The 23,735-nt window shown below is 44.0% G+C and overlaps 1 protein-coding gene across 1 annotated transcript in view; it reads right to left on the bottom strand.

The window, feature by feature from the left end:
- Positions 1-2,303: 2,303 nt before the first annotated feature.
- Positions 2,304-23,735, bottom strand: part of ANKMY2 (ankyrin repeat and MYND domain containing 2) — a 53,623-nt gene continuing 32,191 nt past the window's right edge. The window contains exons 6-10 of the mRNA XM_077490691.1: positions 17,895-18,109; positions 15,722-15,857; positions 11,575-11,703; positions 9,272-9,410; positions 2,304-2,763 (exon numbers count right to left, since the gene is read on the bottom strand). Coding sequence (XP_077346817.1) covers positions 2,570-2,763; positions 9,272-9,410; positions 11,575-11,703; positions 15,722-15,857; positions 17,895-18,109 — 813 coding nt within the window. The 3' untranslated portion in view covers positions 2,304-2,569. The remainder of the gene's footprint in view (positions 2,764-9,271; positions 9,411-11,574; positions 11,704-15,721; positions 15,858-17,894; positions 18,110-23,735) is intronic.

Here is a 23,735-nt window from a genome sequence, read left to right as displayed (position 1 = left end):
GATAACAGTCTATGGAGTCAGACTGCACAGGCTCAGTTTGGTGTGTATTGCTAGAGAGTTTTTTTTTTTCCTTGGGAGAGTGCATGTGATCAGCACAGGGCCAATCAGCACTGTCCAGACAGAGGAACAGGGGTCTTGTAGTCTCATAGGACAGTCAGAAAACTCCTCCTACAAGCTTTAGCCAGTGCTCAGCTGAACACTGACAGACGTCACAAAAATGCTATATACTGCTGATGAGAAAAGGCAATTAGTTTACAGTATATTTAGTAAAATAAGTGCATTTCCATGTCCTGTGTACTGTAGGAGACCACATATAGTGAATGCAGTGTCCTGGGTTTAGTAACACTTTAATATACAGGTCACACAGACTGGTTGGAGATCTGATGTACAAGATGGGGAGCTGATCTAGTTGGAACATTCAAAAGTATAAGGACGCTCTCCGTGCCCTATATAAAACGTTGGGTGCCTAAGCATCCAAATGTTGAGCGATATTGGGAGGGGGGGAGCACGTGCTCCCACATGTCAGGAAGTACTGGGTTCTGCTTTCAGCTGCCACCAATGGGGAAGTAAAAGGGGTTTATGAGACATTCTGGTAGCCAACATTACAGTGAACCTGTTTTGCCCTCAATGGGCATACCAGGTTAGCATTTTTTTTTTTTGCGTTCAAAAAGGACTTGCGAACAAGAACCTTTACACATGTTGGAAATGATCACCGCTACTCCCTACTATGCCACTCAAAGCAGATATTTGTAACTTTCCTACACTCTACTTAAAACTAGAAGTGTTGCCCAAGAGAAGTCAAGCACCTTCTGATACCTCCAGTGTCCAGAGCAGCCTTCGTGTAGATCAATTTTACTTTGCTACAAAGGAGTCAGCTTCCCAATTTAAGGCATGAACCTTGCCTACGTCAAGTCCCTATTCTATAGGAGCGCCTTGCTGGCCAACACATATTCTCAGCAGATGGTGGTTCTATGGGTGGGAGAAGTTGTGGCCACTGTGGGCAAGTAAACGTAATCTCAGAAGATACGTTTATAGCCAGCACCTTGCAATGACCACTCTTGGGCAACAGTTTCAGATAGGATCACTTTAAAGTTTGGCTTAAAACGGTAGTTAAACCCGCAAAAATATGTTTTTCTTTATAGGTGCCTCCCAGGTGGGTTATGCCATAATGTACTAGAATCCACAGCATATTCATACATTATGGCAGACTTAACTGTCAAATGGTACCCTCCAGCTCTGCAGTGGGATTGATCCGGCAAGCTCCCAACGCTTCCATCTTCACCCGATCTTCCTTTCGGGCCCCATGCCATCGGCCGTTTGATAGGCCAAGCCATGATGACATCACTCCCGCTCAAGCACGCGAGTGTCACATCGCCATAGCATGGTCCGGGGCTGTGAATGTTTGCTCAGCTGTGCATGCGCAGTGTACATGACGGCTCACAGGTAGGAGGATGCATTTTATGGCAAAAGAGCCCAACAGGGTTCTCTTTTGTCATAAATACCCTGCCTGTCAGCAAATGTCCCTCGGACATCACCGATCACGGTAAAAAGCCTATGATGTAGGCCCTTTGCCATGGGATCAGCTGTGTCCAATCACAGAAGAAACAGGAAATTCTGGTTATTGGCATTCCTCTCCTCACACTGACAGCGTGTGAGGAGAGGAGAGTGAGTAAGCGGCATTCCTCAGCGGGGACATCAGCACTGACAATCAGTGCCCTAACTATCAGTGCCACCTGTCCGTGCCACCCATCAGTACCCCCTCATCAGTGAAGAAAAATTACTTATTTACAAAATGTTAATACCAGAAGGCTTTACTGTGCTACACTTTGGCTTGGTTGGAGAGCTTTGAGATTCCTTTAGCCCCACCAGATCATAAAATGTCCGATTGTATTATTTTGTTGGGTCCCAAGCCTTACTCCATAGAAGCTAGTATTTCCATACATTGCCCTGGTGACAGCCTAAAAGCCAGAAACAGCTGTATGCAGTTTTGGAATACAATACTCTAGAACATTAGGCCTGCATTTGATTGTTTGAAGTGTTAAATGAATGATTTGCATTGCTTTACCCACTGTACAGAAATGAGGAATAATTAGCTTCTTTCTGGGATATAAGAGGGAATAGGACAAGGAAATACCCTTTGTTCTAAGAAGACTATACTGCGCCAGACACCGAGTTGAAGGGCTTTTTGGTTCCTTCAGTCCCTTTTCACCATAACCTGTAAAGGTTTTTCTGTCTCAAACAAACAAAATCTTTTTCATGTAGGTTTTCTATGAAGGGCTGATTTTTTTTTTGAAAGCCAAACCTCACATCTATTTTTATTTTATACATTTTCAGGACTGTTGACAATGTGCAAGAAGCCTGTGAATGGAATGTCTGAGCATAAGTAGGAATCTGGACCTCTTGGATGTTGATACAGGTGTCCTCAGAACAAATCCTGAGCCCCTCCTTGGCCACTATCTGTTGTGGAAACTCAAATCCCATGGTCAGACTGTGGTTTGGAGTTCTGCAGCAGCTGGTGCACCTTGGCGTCTCGCTTTGAGCAGCCACTTTGGAGGTCTTACGAGGGTTATCACTTTTCTGACCCGTCAGATGTTTGTGACACATTGGTACCAGTGGAGGGCTCTTCTGTAGTGGTGGAAATGTCAGCTTTTTCTGATGCAACAGAATTCTCCGAGGTCGCTGGGTCTTCACTTTCTTTGGGTTTTTCACTTTCTCCTTCCAGTGTTCCTTCATCTGCTGAGCTTGCCTCTGTGGCTTTCACTTCTGGAAGACAATATGGCAATTTACCATCAGATGATGAACTACTTCCCTACCAGACCAATTCTGACAATTCTCACTTCTAAAAATCTGTTTTTTTGCTAGAAATGACTAAGAACCCCCAAACATTATATACAGTTGTGCCCATAAGTTTACATACCCTGGCAGAATTTATGATTTCTTGGCCATTTTTCAGAGAATATGAATGATAACACAAAAAAACTTTTCTTTCACTCATGGTTAGTGTTTGGCTGAAGCCATTTATTAAATCGAACAACTGTGTTTACTCTTTTTAAATCATAATCACAACAGAAACTACCCAAATGACCAAAAAGTTTACATACCCCAGTTCTTAATACCGTGTATTGCCCCGTTTAACATCAATGACAGCTTAAAGTCTTTTGTGGTATTTGTGGATGAGGCCCTTTATCTTCTCAGATGGTAAAGCTGCCCATTCCTCTTGGCAAAAACCCTCCAGTTCCTGTAAATTCTTGGGCTGTCTTGGATGAACTCCACGTTTGAGATCTCCCCAGAGTGGCTCAATGATATTGAGGTCAGGAGACTGAGATGACCACTCCAGAACCTTCACTTTATTCTGCTGTAGCCAATGACAGGTGGACTTGGCCTGGTGTTTTGGATCATTGTCATGTTGAAATGTCCAAGTACGTCCCATGAGCAGCTTCCTGGCTGAGGAATGTTAGTGTTCCTCCGGTAATTTTTGATAACATACTGCATTCATCTTGTCATAAATTTTGACCAAATGGCCAGTGTCTTTTGTAGCTCACACATCCCCAAAACATCAGCGATCCACCTCCATGTTTCACAGTAGGAATGGTGGACTTGTTGACTCCTCTCCAAATGTAGCGTTTATGGTTGCGCCCAAAAAGCTAAATTTTGGTCTCATCACTCCAAATGACTTTGCGCCAGAAGGTTTGAGGCTTGTCTCTGTGTTGTTTGGTGTATTGTAGGCGGGATACTTTGTGGCATTTGCATAGTAATGGCTTTCTTCTGGTGACTCACCATGCAGCCCATCTTTCTTCAAGTGCCTCCTTATTGTGCATCTTGATACAGCCACACCCCATGTTTTCAGAGACCTGTATTTTACCTGAAGTTATTTGTGGGGTTTTCTTTGCATCTCAAACTATTTTCCTGGCAGTTGTGGCTGAAATTTTAGTTGGCCTACCTGACAGTGGTTTGGTTTCAACAGAACCCATCGTTTTCCACTTCTTGATTAGAGTTTGAACACTGCTGATTGGCATTCTCAATCGCTTGGATATCTTTTTATATCCCTTTCCTGTTTTATTCAGTTCAACTGCCTTTTCCCGCAGATCCTTTGCCCATTCTTTTGCTTTCCCCATGACTCAGAATCCAGAAACATCAGTGCAGCACTGGATGAAAGATGCAAGGGTCTGTCAGGAGTCCAGAAACTCATTGACTTTGCTTGTAATTAGTGTGTGTGTGTACAAACAGATCAGAGGGGAGGATGGTTACCTTTAATAGCTATTTAAACCCCTTTGTGTCAAATTGTGTGCATGTTATCAGGCCAAAATCACCAGGGTATGTAAACTTTTGATCAGGGTAATTTGGGTAGTTTCAGTTGTCATTATGATTTAAAAAGAGTAAACACAGTTGATAATAAATGGCTTCAGCCAAACACGAACCATGAGTGAAAAACGTTTTTGTGTTATCATTCATTATATATATATATATATATATATATACACACATATATATATATATATACACACATATATATACACACATATACACACACACACACACACACACACACACACACACACACACACACACACACACACTTTTTTAAGCAGAGGCTCTAGAAAAAAAAAAATGGTGGGTGTTGCAATTTTTTATGTCAGTATTTTTGCAGCGATTTTTCAAATGCAAATTATGTGGAAAAAACACATTTTAATTAATTTTAGTAAACACAATATAATAAAACATTTTGGTAAAATATAAAAGAAAGATATTACAGCAAGTAAATAGATACCCTGACTTGTCGAGCTTTAAAATGGTGTATGTCTGTGTAACGGTACCTTGTGTGGTGTGATCACCAGTTTCATGTGCGTGTGGGACTAGTGTATGTGTTCGCATTTGTGTGCGAGTATGGGGGGGGACCCTTTCATTTCTTACATTTGTTTTATTTAAGAATGTTTATAAGTCCCTTTACTTTTTAATCAACTCTTTTGATGAACAACATCCCTAGTGATAGTGTGGGCCGTGACAGGTCCCCTTTTTTTTATTTATACACACACACACACACACACGCCACTTTATTAGGTACACCTATTCAATTGCTTGGTAACACAAAAAGATATGGTGAAGACGACTTGCTGACGTTCAAACCGAGCATCAGAATGGGGAAGAAAGGGGATTTAAGTGACTTTGAATGCGGCATGTTTATTGGTGCCAGACGGGCTGGTCTGAGCATTTCAAAAACTGCTGACCTACTGGGATTTTCACACACAACCATCTCCCAGGTTTACAAAGAATGGTCCGAAAGAGAAAATATCCAGTGAGTGACAGTCGTGTAGAGGAAAATGCCTTGTAGATGACATGTCAGAGGAGAATGGGCAGACTGATTCCAGATGATATAAAGGCAACAGTAACTCAAATAACCGCTCGTTACATCCAAGGTATGCAGAATACCATCTCTGAATGCACAACACATCCAGCCTTGAAGCGGATGGACTACAGCAGCAGAAAACCACACCGGGTGCCACTCCAGTCAGCTAAGAACAGGAAACCGAGTTTACAATTCGTACAGGATCACCAAAATTGGACAACAGAAGATTGGAAAAACGTTTCCTGGTCCGACGAGTCTCGGTTTCAGCTGCGACATTCAGAAGGTGGGGTCAGAATTTGGTGTAAACAACATGAAAGCATGGATCCATCCTGCCTTATATCACCGGTTCAGGCTTGTGGTGGTGTAATGGTTAGTACCAATTGAGCTCCACATGTAAATAAAGAAGTGCTTCCGATAGTGTAGTAATGTAAACCAGTTTAATTAAAACTCAGAAAACTTCATCCATTAAACTCCCATCAAATAAAATCTTTAAAGGCAAAGCAATGTAATCACAGCAACTCTCCAAACGATTTGTAGCAGCGGTGTGTAATGGTCACGGCGGACCCAAGGTAAGCAAGCAGGTTCAATCTCACCAGCCCCTCAGGTTCGAAACAGCTCTCCACTTCCTCGTTCAATGTGCAGCGTCAAACGCTACATGTCATCGCCGTACAGCCACGCCAGACATGTTTCGTCATTAACGACTTATTCATGGGATCCCACTGATGGACTTGTCACTTTAGTGGATTTTTTTGAGAAATCGCTTTTTCCATTATATAGTTTTTTTCACTTCTGTCACAGGGTGGTTTACATTTAATCATTTGATGCAAATGGATTAATCCACATTTGTTTTATTATTGTGTTAAGCACTACTATAAATTTTTCACCATTAGACGTTTAAGGAATATTTTTTCACATTTTTGTATTATTTAAAGTAGCAGCTAGACTAGAGTGTATAGGTTCAATTTATCCATTGGCGCAGTGGTGGTACTTCAAGTTTAGGCATAGGGAACTTGCTGACCATTATTTTTTTTATACCAATTGAGCATGGTTTATACACCACGACCTACCCTAGTATTGTTGCTGACCATGTCCATCCCTTTATGACTACAGTGTCCCCATCTTCTGATGGCTCCTTCCAGCAGGATAATGCACCATGTCACAAAGCGCCAATCATCTCATCACTGGACAATGAGGTCCCTGTCCTCCAATGGCCTCCACACTCACCACATCTCATCCAATAGAGCACCTTTGGGATGTAGTGGAATGGGAGATTGGCATCATAGATGTGCAGACGACAAATCTGCAGCAACTGCGTGATGCTGTCATGTCACTATGAAGCAAAATCTTTGAGGAATGTTTCCAAAACCTTGTAGAATCTATGCAAAGAAGAATGGGAGGAAAAAACGGGGTCCAAACCAGGACTAGCAAGGTGTACCTAATAAAAGTGGCAGCTGAGTGTATATAGAGACATATAAAAATCAAATATATTATATATAATATATTATATTATATATAAAATATAATAAATATAATATATTATATAATATAATATATAAATATATATATATATATTTTTTTCTCACTAAAACAAAAAACACTGCCGTTTCCCATTTAATTAAATTCGATTTGAGCAGACTCCCCCTCCCCCGGCAGAGGAAAACTTCACAGAATGAAAGATTTTGGATAGAACAGAGAAGCAATTGTAGCGGAATCCCGTAGGATGATCACCCCGCAGGTAACGCAATTATAGAGCACGCTTTGCTGTTTAATGGAGAGTACAATAATGTGTAGATGGCTTCTAGTCTCTATTCCCAGCTCTGCAAAGGATGACACAATGCATTACAAAGGCTTCAGCGCTTATCCCGCAATCATGTTCTCCCTCCTCTACCTGGAGCTGGAAAATAATATTGTGCATCAGAGAACAGGGAATTTATCAAAGAAATTGGTGTTCCATCCAGTGTACCGCCATGCTGATAATGCGAGGAGGGGGAGGGAGGGCTAGAAGCACCACTGCTGTTTTAAGGAACAGGATTTAAAGGGGAAATTTAACTTTGGTTAAAGCACTTCTAAAGAAAAGTGATATTAAAGCTTTGGATTTTTTTTACATTAAAATAATAAACATGTAATGGTTTTGCACAGAGCAGACCCTATCCCCTCCTCTTCTTGGGTCCCCCACCGGTGCTCTTGGCCCCTCCTTCCTGCCAAGTGCCCCCGCCAGAGCAAGCAGCTTACTATGGGGGGCACCCAGGCTGGCTGGCTCCTGAGCCGTTGCTCTGCATGTGCCTTCACACACAGAGCTGCATCTTGGCCCCGCCTCTCTCTCTCTCTCTCTCTCTCTCTCTCTCTCTCTCTCCCCCTCCCCCTCTTTGTCTTACTGGATGTGATCAGCCAATAAGAAGAGAGAGTCCCCAGAGAGCCGAGACTCTCATGCAAATTGCTGGAGGAAGATCGGGCCCAGGTAAGTATTAGGGGGACTTCTGGATAGAGAAGGTTTTTTACCTTTATTCATGGGGGGGGGGGGGGGGCCCACCCACGCCCACACCCCACCCACACGGACACAACGCCCGTAGGGTTTATAGTGCAGTGCTCTGCGCCCTGAGCCTACCCTTTTAAAGAAGCCAATTAGAGCCTCTGGCTCCAATCATGTGCTTCAAAAAATGGACAGGTCGCCAGTGCTTTAAAGGACATTCAGGTATGGGGGTCATGGAAGAAATCTCCCTTCTACACCATGATCTCCATAAAGTACATGGGCGCAGCTCAAAGCTAGAAGGCCATGTCAGCTGATGTTAAAATTTCACTACACAAGGCAGATGTTAATTCTTCTAAATCTGAAGATCAAGAGAGTAGAATGAAACACAATAACCTTAGACTGCTATAAGATGCCGAAGGTGGCGCACCTAACTAAGTCCTGCTGTTCCCCAACTTTTCCCGAAGTGCTAAAAATGAAGTGCTAGTATTTCTGAAACTCCTCCAATATGCAATTATTTATCCTTCCAGTAGTGGTGGTCCCAATTTGACCCCCAACCCCCCGCCCCCCCCGCAATGGCTCCTGACCCACTAGATATTTCAAGAATTTGTATATTTAAAAAGCCCAAAAAGTAGTAAATAAGTGAAGATGGTTGTTCAGGTTTAGAGACACGTTAACCCCTTGGAGCAGACAACGCCTGGGCCTTTAAGGGATTTAGAATGCCGGGAGGTGGGGGCGGGATTTAGGATGCCGGGAGGTGGGGGCGGGATTTAGGATGCCGGGAGGTGGGGGCGGGATTTATGATCATGTGACCGCCATGATTGGCTTTCATGAAGTCACATGATCAGAAAGCTCCAGATCGCAAGTAACGATCGGGAGCTTTCCGTTAGCCACCGGTAACTGTGCCGAGAGCGCCTCTTGGCACAGCTGTATTGACACTAATAGGCCGTACACACGATCCGAATATCGTACGCCAGATCGTATGATTTTTTTTTCACTTAATAGTCACAAGTAGAAATTAAATAGCTTACTAAAGTCATGAAAATTCTCGTACGACATAAAAAAAAAAAAAAAAAAAAAAAATCGGAAGTGATGTCATGTGTTATTTGCATTGTATTTTCGGACGACTACTGTACTGACTAAACGAAAATCGTACAATCTGGTATCGCACGAGGAAAATTTTCGTGCTTGTCCGATCTAATAATAATATCGGATGAATTGTCGTGATCGGCTCTCAAAAGCTCTGTACTAACGATCCGTTTATCATACGATCGCGTCGAGAGCGGTATTTTTTGTCCGAATTTCAGATTGTGTGTACGGGCCATTATGAACGTAAATATGTGGCTGCTTGGCGCCAAGGCCCATCTGCCGAGAGGCTGCATATTTGTGTGTGGCCGGCGCCTAGGGGTTAAAATCCATCACTTGATGGCAACACAGACTCGCCTCCCCGGCACACTGACCTTCCAACAACTTTTCCTGCATTCTCTTTTCTTTAAGAGCTTCCAGCTCTTGCTTCTCTCTCTTCTCCTTCAGTGTCTTGCAGACCTTCTTGTGTGTGAACCAATGCAGCTTCTGACAGTTCTGGTCACAATACATCACCTGAAACACACATATTGTATTACAGAACAATTCAGACCCAATCATCAGCTTACCTGATCAGAAGAGGGGACAAAAATGCTCAAACAATGTAGATACCCTGAAGCAGAATTAAAAGCAATTTTATTTACATTTTGGGTAGAGGGAGGGTTATAACTAGGGGTTGCAAATACTGATACTTTTTTTCCCCCCCAAGTACTCACAGTGGTACTGATAAGGCGTGGACTGGGTCAGTAGTTCCCCCCCCACCCCCCAATTTTTATATATATATATATATATATATATATATATATATATATATATATATATATATATATATATATATATATACACACACACACACACACACACATATACACACTATATTAATATATATATTATTTTTTACATTATACACACAGTTTTTTTTTGGTGGGGGAAGGTGTCAGTGTTTTTTTATTTTATTTTTTACAATTTAACTTTAATACGATTCTCTCTTTTTTTTTTATTATTTTATCAGTCTAAACAGACCCCTAACATCTCCCCTTTGAGACAGAGAGGGACTGAGGACACAGATTTCCCACTTCCTTTCTCGGCAGCCTCAGCTGCACTGAACATGAATGGACAGGAGACAGCAGCTCCTTCCCATTCATAAACTGAACCCAATTTACATTGCTCAGTTAAGAATGGACAGTCTCCTTCCTCTGCTCTCCATCCTTACAGATCTGCGAGGGGGAGAACCAGAGCAGGACACGGGGGACCCAGAGGAGGACCCAGGGAGCCGGAGTAGGATACAGCGGACAGTCTTGGGTGATTTGTGCAGCGGTGGGGGAAGATTTCCCCTCTATTACTTTTCTAGGATAAACCCAAAATTTGTTTTTGTTTTGTTTTTTACCTTCACCTTCAATGATAACGGTAAATAGGACAAATAGACAGGGTGAATCTCCCTAAAGTTAGCAGACAGTAATAATAATAAAAATAAAAAAACTGATAAGGGTTGTAATCCTTCTCTACTCTAGCCAAAAAAAAAAAGGGAGGAGAAGGGAGAAGGAGGGAGGAAAAAGGGAGAAGGAGGAGAAAAGGGAGAAGGAGGGTGGAAAAAGGGAGAAGGAGGAAAAAAGGGAGAAGGAGGGTGGAAAAAGGGAGAAGGAGGAAAAAAGGGAGAAGGAGGGAGGAGGGAGGAGGAGGAAAAAAGGGAGAAGGAGGGAGGAGGGAGGAGGAGGAAAAAAGGGAGAAGGAGGGAGGAGGGAGGAGGGAGGAGGGAGGAGGAAAAGAAAGAAAGAAAGAAAGAAAGAAAGAAAGAAAGAAAAAGGGAGAAAGAAAAAGGGAGAAAGAAAAAGGGAGAAAGAAAAAGGGAGAAAGAAAAAGGGAGAAAGAAAAAGGGAGAAAGAAAAAGGGAGAAAGAAAAAGGGAGAAAGAAAAAGGGAGAAAGAAAAAGGGAGAAAGAAAAAGGGAGAAAGAAAAAGGGAGAAAGAAAAAGGGAGAAGGAAAAAGGGAGAAGGAAAAAGGGAGAAGGAAAAAGGGAGAAAGAAAAAGGGAGAAGGAAAAAGGGAGAAGGAAAAAGGGAGAAGGAAAAAGGGAGAAGGAAAAAGGGAGAAGAAAAAAGGGAGAAGGAAGGGAGAAGAAAGAAGGGAGAAGAAAGAAGGGAGAAGAAAGAAGGGAGAAGAAAGAAGGGAGAAGAAAGAAGGGAGAAGAAAGAAGGGAGAAGAAAGAAGGGAGAAGAAAGGAGGGAGAAGAAAGGAGGGAGAAGAAAGGAGGGAGGGAAGAAAGGAGGGAGGGAAGAAAGGAGGGAGGGAAGAAAGGAGGGAGGGAAGAAAGGAGGGAGGGAAGAAAGGAGAGGGAAGAAAGGAGAGGGAAGAAAGGAGAGGGAAGAAAGGAGAGGGAAGAAAGGAGAGGGAAGAAAGGAGAGGGAAGAAAGGAGTTGCCTTTAGTTATGCTTTAAAAGTAGTAAAAATCCTACATGCATGTGGGCGGTTTGGCCTATCAGCGTCAAATCCCAGCACTGCTGGACACTCAGGCGGCAGAGGTGCAGCCCAACTTTATCAAGCAGTACTTTAAAGTTTGCTCTATAATATTTTACTGCTGTGTTGGATGCAATGCTGATGCCGCCATACATTAATGTAGGAGCACATGACCCAGAGGGAGCCCGGTAGTTCATGTTTGCAGAATGGAATTAACAAGCACTCACCAGTTTGCACACAGAGCACCTCTTATCGGCCCCCTTCTCTCCGCACGCTGTACAGAACTCTGCATTCACAAAGCCCACCTGTCCGGTGATGGCCTGAGTCAGAACCGAGAAGGCTGTCGGGTCGGAGCCCTGAAAGAAAACCACATAATGAAAACACCAACCACATTACAAATACTGACACATCCATATGCTTTAGACATGATTTAAAGCATTTGTTACCCCCAACACTTCATATTCCTGTCACGTAGCTGCTCTACCATGTACTTGTATGAGGAAGTATCCTGTTCTTTTTATATTGCTTCCTTTGTGTGAAATCCCTGGTGATCCTGCCAGTCCCTCTCCTTTCCTATTAAAAACTGAACACACTAAGCAGGAGGGCACAAGGTGGTCAGTTCTCTAGCTGTGCTGGGAACTCAGCCTGCTCTCCTCCAATTATGAGACTTGTGCTGAAATGCCCCCACTGCACAGCCATTCACTGGGAAGCTCAGTGTGCTGCTGCTTCTCTCTCTCCTCCCCCCCCCCCCCCCCAGTTCTTAGGCAGCTGAGAACAGAGGAAATGTGATTGCTTATAAAAAAAAGGCTTAAATGTTTTTTTTTATATCTATAGAAAAAGGTTTTGCCTTTCATTTCTATTTTCAACTTAATGGGTTGTTTTACAAAGTGATTGTTTACAATCACTTTAAGGTAGAACTAAAAGCAATTATTTTTCTTCATTTTGGATAGAGTAAGGGAGGGTTATAAACTCTGTCAGGATTTTTTGCACCACCAGCGTCCCATTGGAGAGACTTCCCTTCACTTCATGTCCCATAGATACAACAGGAAGAGTGAGGAAATCCCTCCAAAGTAATGGAACTAGTGTCCCCATTGGAAGATTTCTTCTCTATTCCTGTTCTGGTGACAACCCAACATGTGGAATTTTTTTTCACTTTTGACATTAATGGTAAACAGGGAAAAATGGAGAAGGTGAATCTCCCTAATGGGGGCACAGACAGCTATAAAATCATGGGTGCCCAACCGCTGCCCTCCGATGTGGCCCGCCATGTCTTGCTCTGAGATGGCGGGTTGGCAAGCCCAGATTGAGGGTGCCCGACCCACCATCTCCGAGCATCAGTGCGAAGAACAGAGCCACCGCTAGAGGAAGCAGAGCCGATGCTTCCTGTATAGTGCCGACTCCTTCACAGGCGGAATGATACCAAATGTACTCCGCCTGTGACAGGAAGCATCGGCTCTGCTCTCTACTGCAGCCGCATGCTTATTTCACACTAATGCATGGGAACCCGCGATCTTGGACAGCAGCCAACAGTGCCAGTACCAGCCACCAGTACCAGTACCAGTACTTGCCAGCAGTACCAGTACCTGCCAGCAGTACCCAACAGCAGTACCAGCCCAGGAGGACAGCCAGCAGCAGCCACCAGTTATAACCACCTGGGGACAGCAGCAACCAGCTGCAGGAATCCTGAGGAAGAAGATCAAGGTCAGTTGAGGAGCAGGTAAACCGTTGTGCATTAGTGTGAAAGCAGCCTTAGGCCCCTTTCACACGATCAGCCCGATGGGGTCTGCCTGTCTGTTTTTCAGGCGGACCCAATCGGACCCTCCATTCCCCTCTATAGAGCTGCAGATGTAAACAGACTAGTGTCCGTTTACCCCCACCTATCTGCAATCCGATCTGCTTAAAAAAAAAATAATAATTCATAAAAAAAACAGAAGGGGATCTGTCCCCTTCTGTCTGGGTGGATCGGAGGGCCCTTAGGGTAGAGCGGGCTGCGTCTGTTGCTGCTCTACATATGCAGAGTGGACACAGACCTTCAATCCGCCCGCTACGCTCATTGTGGCCCGCGACCGGTTACCAAGTCGCTAAAGTGGCCCTCGCTCCTCAAAAGTTTGGGCACCCCTGTATAAAATCTATCCAAAACAAAAGAAGTTACACAAATAAACATAAAATATATACATTTTTTATTGAATGTTTTATAGCAGAAGTAAAAAAAAAAAAATTATATATATATATATATATATAATAATTTTTTTCATTTTTTTCCTTCTGCTATAAAACATTCAATGAAAAAAATAAAAAAGTATACATTTTAATTTTTTTTTTTTCCCTTTCTGCTATAAAACATTCATATAAAAAAATAATCATCAATTTAGGCCAATATGTATTCTGCTACATATTTTTGGTAAAAAATCCCAATAAGCGCATATTATAAGCTTCTGGGATAGCTGCAGTATAAGCCCTACCCTCAAATAAGCCCCTAGCTTAGATTCCTTGTAAAATCATATAATCTGTTCTGTAAAAAGATATAATGTGCAGTGTGTCTCCTTGTGTAACTTTATTGTGAAAAATCCCTTATTTACAATACCCCTGAACGCTCACGTGACCTGCCAGAGCTCTTCTCCTCCTCTCGGCTGACGTCAGCAGCCCCTCCCTATGCAGCGCTTGGAGCAGGCTGACGTCATCGGGGATCTCTGCAGAGGGAGAGGCTGCTGATGTTAGCCGAGACAAGAAGAGCTCAGGCGGGTCACGTGAGCGATCAACTGCGCTGTAAATAAGGGATTTTTCACAATAAAGTTATAAAAAAAAAAAAGAAGAAGAAGACGACACACTGCACATTATATAGTCTTTTTACCGAACAGATTACATGATTTTACAAGGACTTTAACCACTTACCGCCCACCATATAGCAATATGACATCAGCAAAGTGGTTGCGATATCCTGACCAGACGTCATATGACATCGCCAGGATATCGAGCCGCTTTGCATTGCGGCGATCGTTGTTGCGGTGTTTCAGTCTCCGACAGAGATTCTTTACCATGTGATCAGCCGTGGCTGATCACGATGTAAACAGGAAGAGCCGTTGATCGGCTTTTCCTCATTCGTGTCTGTTAGACGAGAGCAGAGGAAAGTCGATCGGCTGCTCCTCTGACAGGAGGGGTCTGTGCTGATCGATTATCATAAAAATGTAGTTTGGGTACAGTGTAGCATGACCACGCAATTGTCATTCAAAATGTGACAGCGCTGAATATTGGTCTGGGCAGGAAGGTGTATAAGTGCCCGGTAGGCAAGTGGTTAACTAAGGTTTATTTTTGGGATTGCATAATTTCACAATGCAGACTCCTGAGCTGACACAGGAGAAACTCTTTTGTACATACTGTAAATGAATAAGACCTCCCATGAAAATAAGCCCTAGTGTGTTTTTTTGTAGCCAGAATTAATATAAGACCCTTATTTTTGGGGAGACCAGGTATTCTTCCCACTGATGCCAAAGATGGGTCAACATTTTTTCCCACCAATACCAACGATGAAGCACTATTCATCCCACTGATACCATGATGGAGGACCATTCCTTCCACAGACACCAATTTCTCCCCCTGACACCAATGATGGGGCACTATTCCTCCCCGACACCAATGATGGGGCACTATTCCTCCCCCTGACACCAATGATGGGGCACTATTCCTCCCCCTGACAGCAATGATGGGGCACTATTCCTCCCACTGACAGCAATGATGGGGCACTATTCCTCCCACTGACAGCAATGATGGGGCACCAATCCTCCCACTGACACCAATGATGGGTCACTATTCCTTCCACCGACACCAATGATGGGGCACAATTTCTCCCACTGACACCAATGATGGGGCGCAATTCCTCCCACTGACACCAATGATGGGGCGCAATTCCTCCCACTGACACCAATGATGGGGCGCAATTCCTCCCACTGACACCAATGATGGGGCGCAATTCCTCCCACTGACACCAATGGTAGGGCACTAATATTTCCCCTATTACCAAAGATAGGACATGGTTTACTCCCACTGATGCCAGGACATTTTCTACTCAAAATGGCCACAGTCCAGCCCCCCCTACAGTCTAAAGCACAATAAACTGGCCCCTTGCTTAGAAAGATTGGAGACCCTTGCCCTAGGCCAGCGACCAGGAAAGTGCTGAAGCTGAGAGTCAGCTTGATAACCAGGCAAGTTGTAATTTTAGAAAGGGGTCAGTAATGGCGGCCACCACCGCTACTTATCATGGGCTCAACTTCAATTGTATTTGAGTGCAAGTCTAGAAGTTTTCATATAAGGGTCAGACATGGGTAATACATTTTGGGTAAACAATCTGGTGCATCTGCTGCGATAACAAGGTCTTACCATTTCCACAGGTGCGATACTTCGGACCAGCTGCTGCAGGAGAGTGGCCTCACAGAACGGAAACTTCCGGATACTTTCTCTTATAAACTTTTCTTGGTAAACAGGGAAGCAGTCACTGTCCCTTCCTTTCAATAAGCTGAAAAGAAAGGATTTATGTGCGTTAAAACTGAATACAAAAGTGTAATATCATCGCAATTTGTAGAAAAATGGAACCGCAATGACTCTGCTTCCACAGTGCGGTGACATGAAATTTAAACTGCCGGATTCAAATACATACACCCTCCATGACCAAAAACTTTACTTTTATTAAAGGAGAAGTAGACGCTGGCTTTTCTTTTTTTTTTTGCTGACCTGCCAAGTAAAAAGGCATAATGTGCTAGTATGCATCACATACTAGCAAATTACGTGACACTTACCTGCAAATGAAGCCCTTTTTGCCACTGCTGGAGGACGCATCCATCGTCGCCCATCTGCGGCCTCTGGCTCTGACTGGCCGGAGCCGCTGGGCACAGCACAGGTGCCCGTTCCTTTAGAGCACATGCGCCGATGACATCATCGGCACAATATACCATAAAGATCTCCTAAACGGTGCAAGTTTACAAGTTTTTAACCACCTCAACACCGGGCACCTTCACCCCCCTCCCTGCCCAAGCCATTTTTGCAGCTTTCAGCGCTGTCGCACTTTGAATGACAATTGCACAGTCATGCAACACTGTACCCAAATGAAATTTTTATAAATTTTTTTCCCCATAAATAGAGCTTTCTTTTGGTGTTATTTGATCACCTAGGGCAGTGATGGTGAACCTTGGCACCCCAGATGTTTTGGAACTACATTTCCCATGATGTTCTTGCACTCTGAAGTGTAGTTGAGCATCATGAGAAATGTAGTTTCAAAACATCTGGAGTGCCAAGGTTCACCATCACTGACCTAGGCGGATATGTATTCTTCTGCATATTTTTGGTAAAAAAAAAAAACAAAAAAAAAAAAAATAGGGGATAGTTTTATAGCATTTTTATTAATTTCTTTTTTTTTTTTACTAGCAATGGCGGCGATCTGCGATTTTTATCGTGACTGCAATAATGCGGCGGACATTTTTGACACATTTGTGGGACCAGTCACATTTATACAGCGATCAGTGCTATAAAAATGCATTGATTATTGTATAAATGTGACTGGCAGGGAAGGGGTTAACACTAGGGGGTTAAATTTGTGCCCTAAGGAGAGATTCTAACTGTGCGGGGAGGGGACCGATCTGTGTCCCTATGTACAAAGGGACACACCATTGGTCTCCTCTAACAGGATGTGGATCTGTGCGTTTACACACACAGATGCACGGTCCTGCTCAGTTACTCGCCAATCGCGGGTGGCTGGTGGACATCGCAGCCGCCGGGCACGCTCATCGGGACCCCAGTGACACGGCAGACGCGCCGCCTAGTGGCCTGGGAAGCAATCATGTCATATGACGGCGGCCCAGAACAAGAGCTGCCTCGTCCCGCCGTCATATGACAGCGGGCGGGCAGCTAGTGGTTAATAACGGTCTAAAAATCCATAATGTAAAAAATAGAAGGAAGTCATTAACTACTTGCTGACCGCCTTATAGCACATTTACTGCTACAGGGCGGCCTTGCTGCACAGGATCACATACAATATACACACCCACACATATATTTATATATAAAATATATACAGTGGAACCTTGGATTATGAGCATAATCCGTTCCAGGAGAATGCTTGTAATCCAAAGCGAGTTTCCCCATAGAAGTCAACGAAAACGAAGATAATTCGTTCCACATTGACCTCTATTGCATGCAATGCCGCACGTGACCAGAGGTGGGGGGGGGGGGGGGGGGGGCGCCGGATAGCCTTTGAAAAACTTGGGGACAGCTCTGCTGAACTCAGAAACCCTTGGAAAGGCTCGGAAACTGAGTATTTCCGAGTGTTTCCAAACCGTTCCGATTGTCACCGGCGTCCCCGCACCTCTGGCCAAAATGTGGTACCGCACACCCAATTGGCTTGAATCCTGCTTCTTTTGCGAGACAACACTCGCAGAGTCAGGATTAAAAAAAAAAAAAAAAAAGAAAAAGAAAAGTTGCTTGTCCTTCAAAACGCTTGTTAACCTCGTTACTCGTGAACCAAGGTTCCACTGTAGTTTCTTTATAGGAAGGTTCTTACCTTTTAATGAGTGTGTCCAGCTTATCTTCCCCCTCCTGCAGGAAAGTGGTGCATTTCTGGAGGATGCAGCTGATGTAATGCATCTTCATGGCCAGGACCTCATTCATGTCCCTCTGCTTCATACACTTCTCACAGATCAGATCCAATACTTTGCTGCATTTCTTCAGAGCTTCCTGGTCCAACAGCAGCGGGTTCTCCTGAATCAGGAAAACGATCTGCAAAGGGAAGAAAACGTTTTTGTGGATTAATGTATTGTTTTGGAGAATGGCAAAAATAAAAAATAAAAAAATAAAAGCAGTGGCATCAAATTCAGCTTCGGCTCTAGATTTTACTGTGATGAATATACAACGGCTAAAATAAGTATCGCGTCACAATTTTTCTAGGTAAATATATTGCAACCCACAAATACAAAGACACCAAAACAAATATGTTCAGAAATGAAGTTCTGTGTAATAAAATGGAATTACACAGGAAAAAGTATTGAACACGCTACTGAAATGTATTTAATACTTGGTACAGAATCCTTTGTTGGTAATGACGGCTCTAAGACGTCTTCTGGATGGAGAAACCAGTCGCATGCGTTGCTCAGGTGTGGTTTTGGCCCATTCTTCCACACAAACAGTCCTCAAATCTTGAAGGTTCCTCTATGACAGGCATGTCCAAAGTCCGGCCCGCGGGCCAATTGCGGCCCGCGGCCCGGTTTTGAACGGCCCGCCTGGTTATTTGGACATACATATCTTTTGTGGCCCCCGACGATCTCCCAGCGCCGGGGCCACACAAGATATATATCAGCCGTCACTAAAATGCCCGGACCGCCATGCCGCCAGTGTAGCAAGCGACAGCAATCACTGGTTTGCTGGGACCGCGGGTTTCCCCAGCAACCAGTGACGCTGCGCGCATGCGCCCGCCCCCTGCTCCTGGCCGCGTCTCTCGGAGCTGAAGAGACACGGGCAGTAGGGGTGTGACGTCACGTGCGCGCCCCGCCCCCCTGCTGCCCGCGGTTCCCGGGTCCTGGATCTCATCGCGAGGCAGCTTCAGTTGTGCCCACACTCCTGCTGCAGTTAAGGTATGTGTGTGCACACTGTTGGGCATATTTTAAGGGGCTTTTTTTTGTAAAGGGCACGCTGATGGGAAACTTTTATGTTAAAGGACACTCTGATGGGCACATTTTATTTTAAGGGGCACGCTGATGGATATATTTTTTATGTGCACACTGATGGGCATGTTTTGTTAAGGTGCCCCTTAACAAAATATGCCCATTGATGTGCACATTAAAAATATACCCATCAGCGTGTCCCTTAAAATAAAATGTGCCCATCAGAGTGTCCTTTAACATAAAATTTTCCCATCAACGTGCCCCTTAACACAAAATAAGGGTCACGCTGATGGGCACCTTTTATGTTAAGGGGTAATCCGATGGACAAATTTTATTTTACGGGGCACGCTGATGGGTATATTTTTAATGTGCACATCGATGGGCATATTTTGTTAAGGGGCACGCTGATGGGTACAACAAAATGTGCCCTACAAAATATGCCCATCGATGTGCACATTAAAAATATACTCATCAGCATGCCCCTTAAAATAAAAATTGTCCATCAGAATGCCTCCTAACATAATAGGTGCCCATCAGTGTGACCCTTATTTCATGTTAAGGGGCACGCTGATGGGCAGATTTTATTTTAAGAGCAACACTGATAGGTACATTTTATATTAAAAGGGGCACTTTGATGGGCAAATTTTAAGTTAAGGGGCATGTTTTGTTGTGTCCATCAGAGTGCCCCTTAATATAAAATATGCCCATCAGCATGACACTTATTTTATGTTAAGGGAAATCCTGATGTGCACATTTTATGTTAAGGGGCACTGTGATGGGGACACCTGATGTAAAGGGGCACTGTGATGGGGACACCTGATGTAAAGGGGCACTGTGATGGGGACACCTGATGTAAAGGGGCACTGTGATGGGGACACCTGATGTAAAGGGGCACTGTGATGGGGACACCTGATGTAAAGGGGCACTGTGATGGGGACACCTGATGTAAAGGGGCACTGTGATGGGGACACCTGATGTAAAGGGGCACTGTGATGGGGACACCTGATGTAAAGGGGCACTGTGATGGGGACACCAGATTTAACTTGACAATAAATATTGTTGAAATGCTAAGGAAATTGTACATTTCTCAAGTTTTTGATAGATATACAGTTACTACAATATTTCTGAGTCGTAGCACAGACTTGAGATTTGGACCTCGGCCCAAAGAAAATTTTGGCGACCGGACCTCCTTTAATTTTAATTCATTACCCCTGATATATATGCTTCGGAAAGTACAGGGAGGACAGGACCGAGCGCCGTACACAGGAGAATTTCCTGTTTACGGGCGGCCTCTGTAATAGGAAGTCCTTCTCCTGCACTGCCATTGGACGACTTTTCTGTCCATCAAAGGAGGCGGGACTTTCTATTAAAGAAGCCGCCGTGTAAACAGGAGATTCTCCTTTGGCGCTTGTCAGTGCATTCCTGGCAATGGTGCTGCATTCCTGGCAATGGTGCTGCGTTCCTGGCAATGGTGAGGCATTTGGGGAGGCATTCCTGGCAATGGTGAGGCATTTGGGGAGGCATTCCTGGCAATGGTGAGGCATTTGGGGAGGCATTCCTGGCAATGGTGCTGCGTCCCAGGCAATGGTGCTGCGTCCCAGGCAATGGTGCTGCGTCCCTGGCAATGGTGCTGCGTCCCTGGCAATGGTGCTGCGTCCCTGGCAATGGTGCTGCGTCCCTGGCAATGGTGCTGCGTCCCTGGCAATGGTGCTGCGTCCCTGGCAATGGTGCTGCGTCCCTGGCAATGGTGCTGCGTCCCTGGCAATGGTGCTGCGTCCCTGGCAATGGTGCTGCATCCCTGGCAATGGTGAGTCATTCCTGGCAATGGTGAGGCATTTGGGGAGGCATTCCTGGCAATGGTGCTGCGTCCCTGCCAATGGTGCTGCGTCCCTGGCAATGGTGGGGGAATTCCTGGCTATGTTGGGGGCATTCCTGGCTATGGTGGGGGGCATTCCTGGCTATGGGGGGGGCATTCCTGGCTATGGTGGGGGCATTCCTGGCTGTGGTGGGTCTGCAGATGTGCACTGATTAGACTGCATTGGTGGGCACTGACCATTATTTTGCTTCACAGTTCTTTATTTAAACATTTTTTTTTCCTGAAACTTCCCTCTTAAAGTGAAGGTGTGTGTTAAACGCCAATTAATACAGTATGTACAAATACACCCGAGCTCATTTCTTCCCACACACAGCCACAAAGGCAAGAGAATTCTTGTTGGGCAATGTATTAGAGCTCGAACGAACACACTTAGACCGAATTTTAACGATTCAAAGAATGTCAGGCAAAATGGTCGGCCCTCGCGCATGTTCACTTCATCAAATCCGGCCCTCTTTGAAAAAAGTTTGGACACCCCTGCTCTATGATCTCAGATCTTTAGTTCTTTCTATAGGTTTTCTATTGGATTCAAGTCAGATGATTGGCTGGGCCATTCTAGTAGCTTTATTTCCCTTTCTTCGAAGCCAATGGAGAGTTTCCTTGGCTTTGTGTGTTGTGATGATTGTCTCACTGAAATGTCCTCCCTCGTTTCATCTTCATCATCCTGTTAGATGGCAGCAGATTTTTATTAAGAATGTCTTGGTACATTTTTCCTTTCATCCTTCCTTCAATGACATGAAGTTTGCCAGTACCGTATTCTACAAAACAGCCCCACCATGATGTTCTCACCTCCAAACCTCACTGTTGGTATGGGGGGTGTTTTTGGGGTGATGTGCCATTTGACCTCCTAACATGGTGTGGATTATGGCATCCAAAGAGTTCAATGTTGGTCTCCTCTGACCAGACTATATTCTCCCCGTATTTCACAGACTTGTCTAAATGTTGTGCAACAAACTTTAAACGAGCTTCAACATGCTTTTTCTTCAGCAATGGAGTGTTGCGTGGTCTTGCGTGGTGAGCGCTCATACAGGCCATGCCGGGTAAGTGGATTATTTATTGTTTTCTTTAAAACAATTGTACCTGCTAATTCCAGGTCTTCCTGAAGCCCTCAATAAGTGGTCTTTGGCTCTTGGACATCTCTTCTGGTAATTATTTTCACTCCTCTGTCAGGAATCTTGCGAGGAGCACCTGGTCGTGGTCGGTTTATGGTAAAATTATGTCCTTTTCCCTTCCAGATTATGGCCCCGACAGTGCTCACTGGAACATTCAGAAGTTTAGAAATCCTTCTGTAACCAATGCCATCAGTAGGTTTTGCAACAATAAGGTTGCAAAGGTCTTGAGAGAGCTCTTTGCTTTTACCCATCATGAGATGTTTGTGTGACACCTTGGCAATGAGACACCTTTTTAAAGGCCATCAGTTGAGATGGAACCAGCTGATATTAAATTTGAACTGACAAGGGGCAGGATTTATTATTACTGATAGATTTCAGCTGGGGTCTTGGCTTTCCATTCCTTCACATGTTCAATACCTTTTCCCTGTGTCATTCCATTTTATTACACATAACTTCATTTCTGAACTTGTTTTGGTAACTTTGTATGTATGCAATGCATGGGTTGTTACGGACATGCGGCGAAAATTTCATGTCAATTACACCTTTAGAAATATATTTAGCTAGAAATATGGCGTACATATATACACTATACTACCAAAAGTATTGGGACACCTGCCTTTACACACAGATTACCATAAATGGCATCCCAGTCTTAATCTGTAGAGTTCAGTATTGAGTTGGGCCACCCTTTGAAGCTTCAACTCTTCTGGGAAGGCCGTCCAGAAGGTTTAGGAGTGTGTCTATGGGAATGTTTGACCATTCTGCCAGAAGCGCATTTGTGAGGTCAGGCACTGATGGACTAGAAGGTCTGGCTTGAAGTTGCCACTCTAATTCATCCCAAAGGTGTTCTATCGGGTTGAGGTCAGGACTCTAGGCCAGTCAAGTTCCTCCACCCTAAACTCGCTCATCCATGTCTTTATGGACCTTCCCCTTTCCATGGACATTTCCCTTGAGAATGTCACGTGACCTGGGACGCAACGCGTCAGGAGATGGGGCCAGTGATGTCAAGCCCTCAGTGTTCGGAGGCATGGAGAGGCTGTGAGCAGGAGTACAATCTGACGCTCTGCTAAATACCCCATGCTTTAACTGGTTTTGTGAGGGAATCTGTGTATACATCTTAAGCTCATCCTTTATCACAGTAATACACTATCCCTTGTTTTCTTTCTCTCTCTTTTTTTCTCCTATGGCTAAATGAAAGATATAAAGCAAGGAGAAAAATTTTATATGTGCTGCAGTGGGATAAAAGTGTGGACATAATATAAAGGACTGAGTGTGATAAGTCATTCTTAAGACTGTATGTAAAGCTTTGTGAAGATCAGCGCACGGGAATTAGAGTGCAGACGCAGGAGCTGTATGCGATCAGACTTTGATTTATTTATTCCATCAGGAATAGCGTTATATGCGTGGAAGGCATTAAGTAACATTAAATACTTACTTATATTTATATGCACAGAAGGTATTAAAGAATTCTAATTCATATTTTTAATTTATGCACAAGGTAGATATATTCATGGGGAATTGATTTATGTAAATCACATTTAATTTATTTATTCACCTACACGGTTATTTATATATTTATTTATTCACTAATTATTGATTTTTATGGTATAAGTATTTATTGAGTATTGAGCATTGATTTTAGCACACTAATAATTTATATCGTTTGTTCATATAACCATGCAATTCGATTCAGGCACTGTGTTTGCGACTGGCTTTTTTTGGGTGTAGTTAACTTTTAAATTGACACCAGCAGCAGATCG

This window comes from Lithobates pipiens, unplaced genomic scaffold (genome assembly GCF_037356315.1).
Source record: "Lithobates pipiens isolate NorthernLeopardFrog02 unplaced genomic scaffold, aLitPip1_a1.2 Scaffold_19, whole genome shotgun sequence".
NCBI classification, from domain to species: Eukaryota; Metazoa; Chordata; class Amphibia; order Anura; family Ranidae; genus Lithobates; species Lithobates pipiens.
The sequence above is the reverse complement of the archived record's forward strand: the minus strand, read 5'-3'. Positions and strand labels throughout refer to the sequence as shown.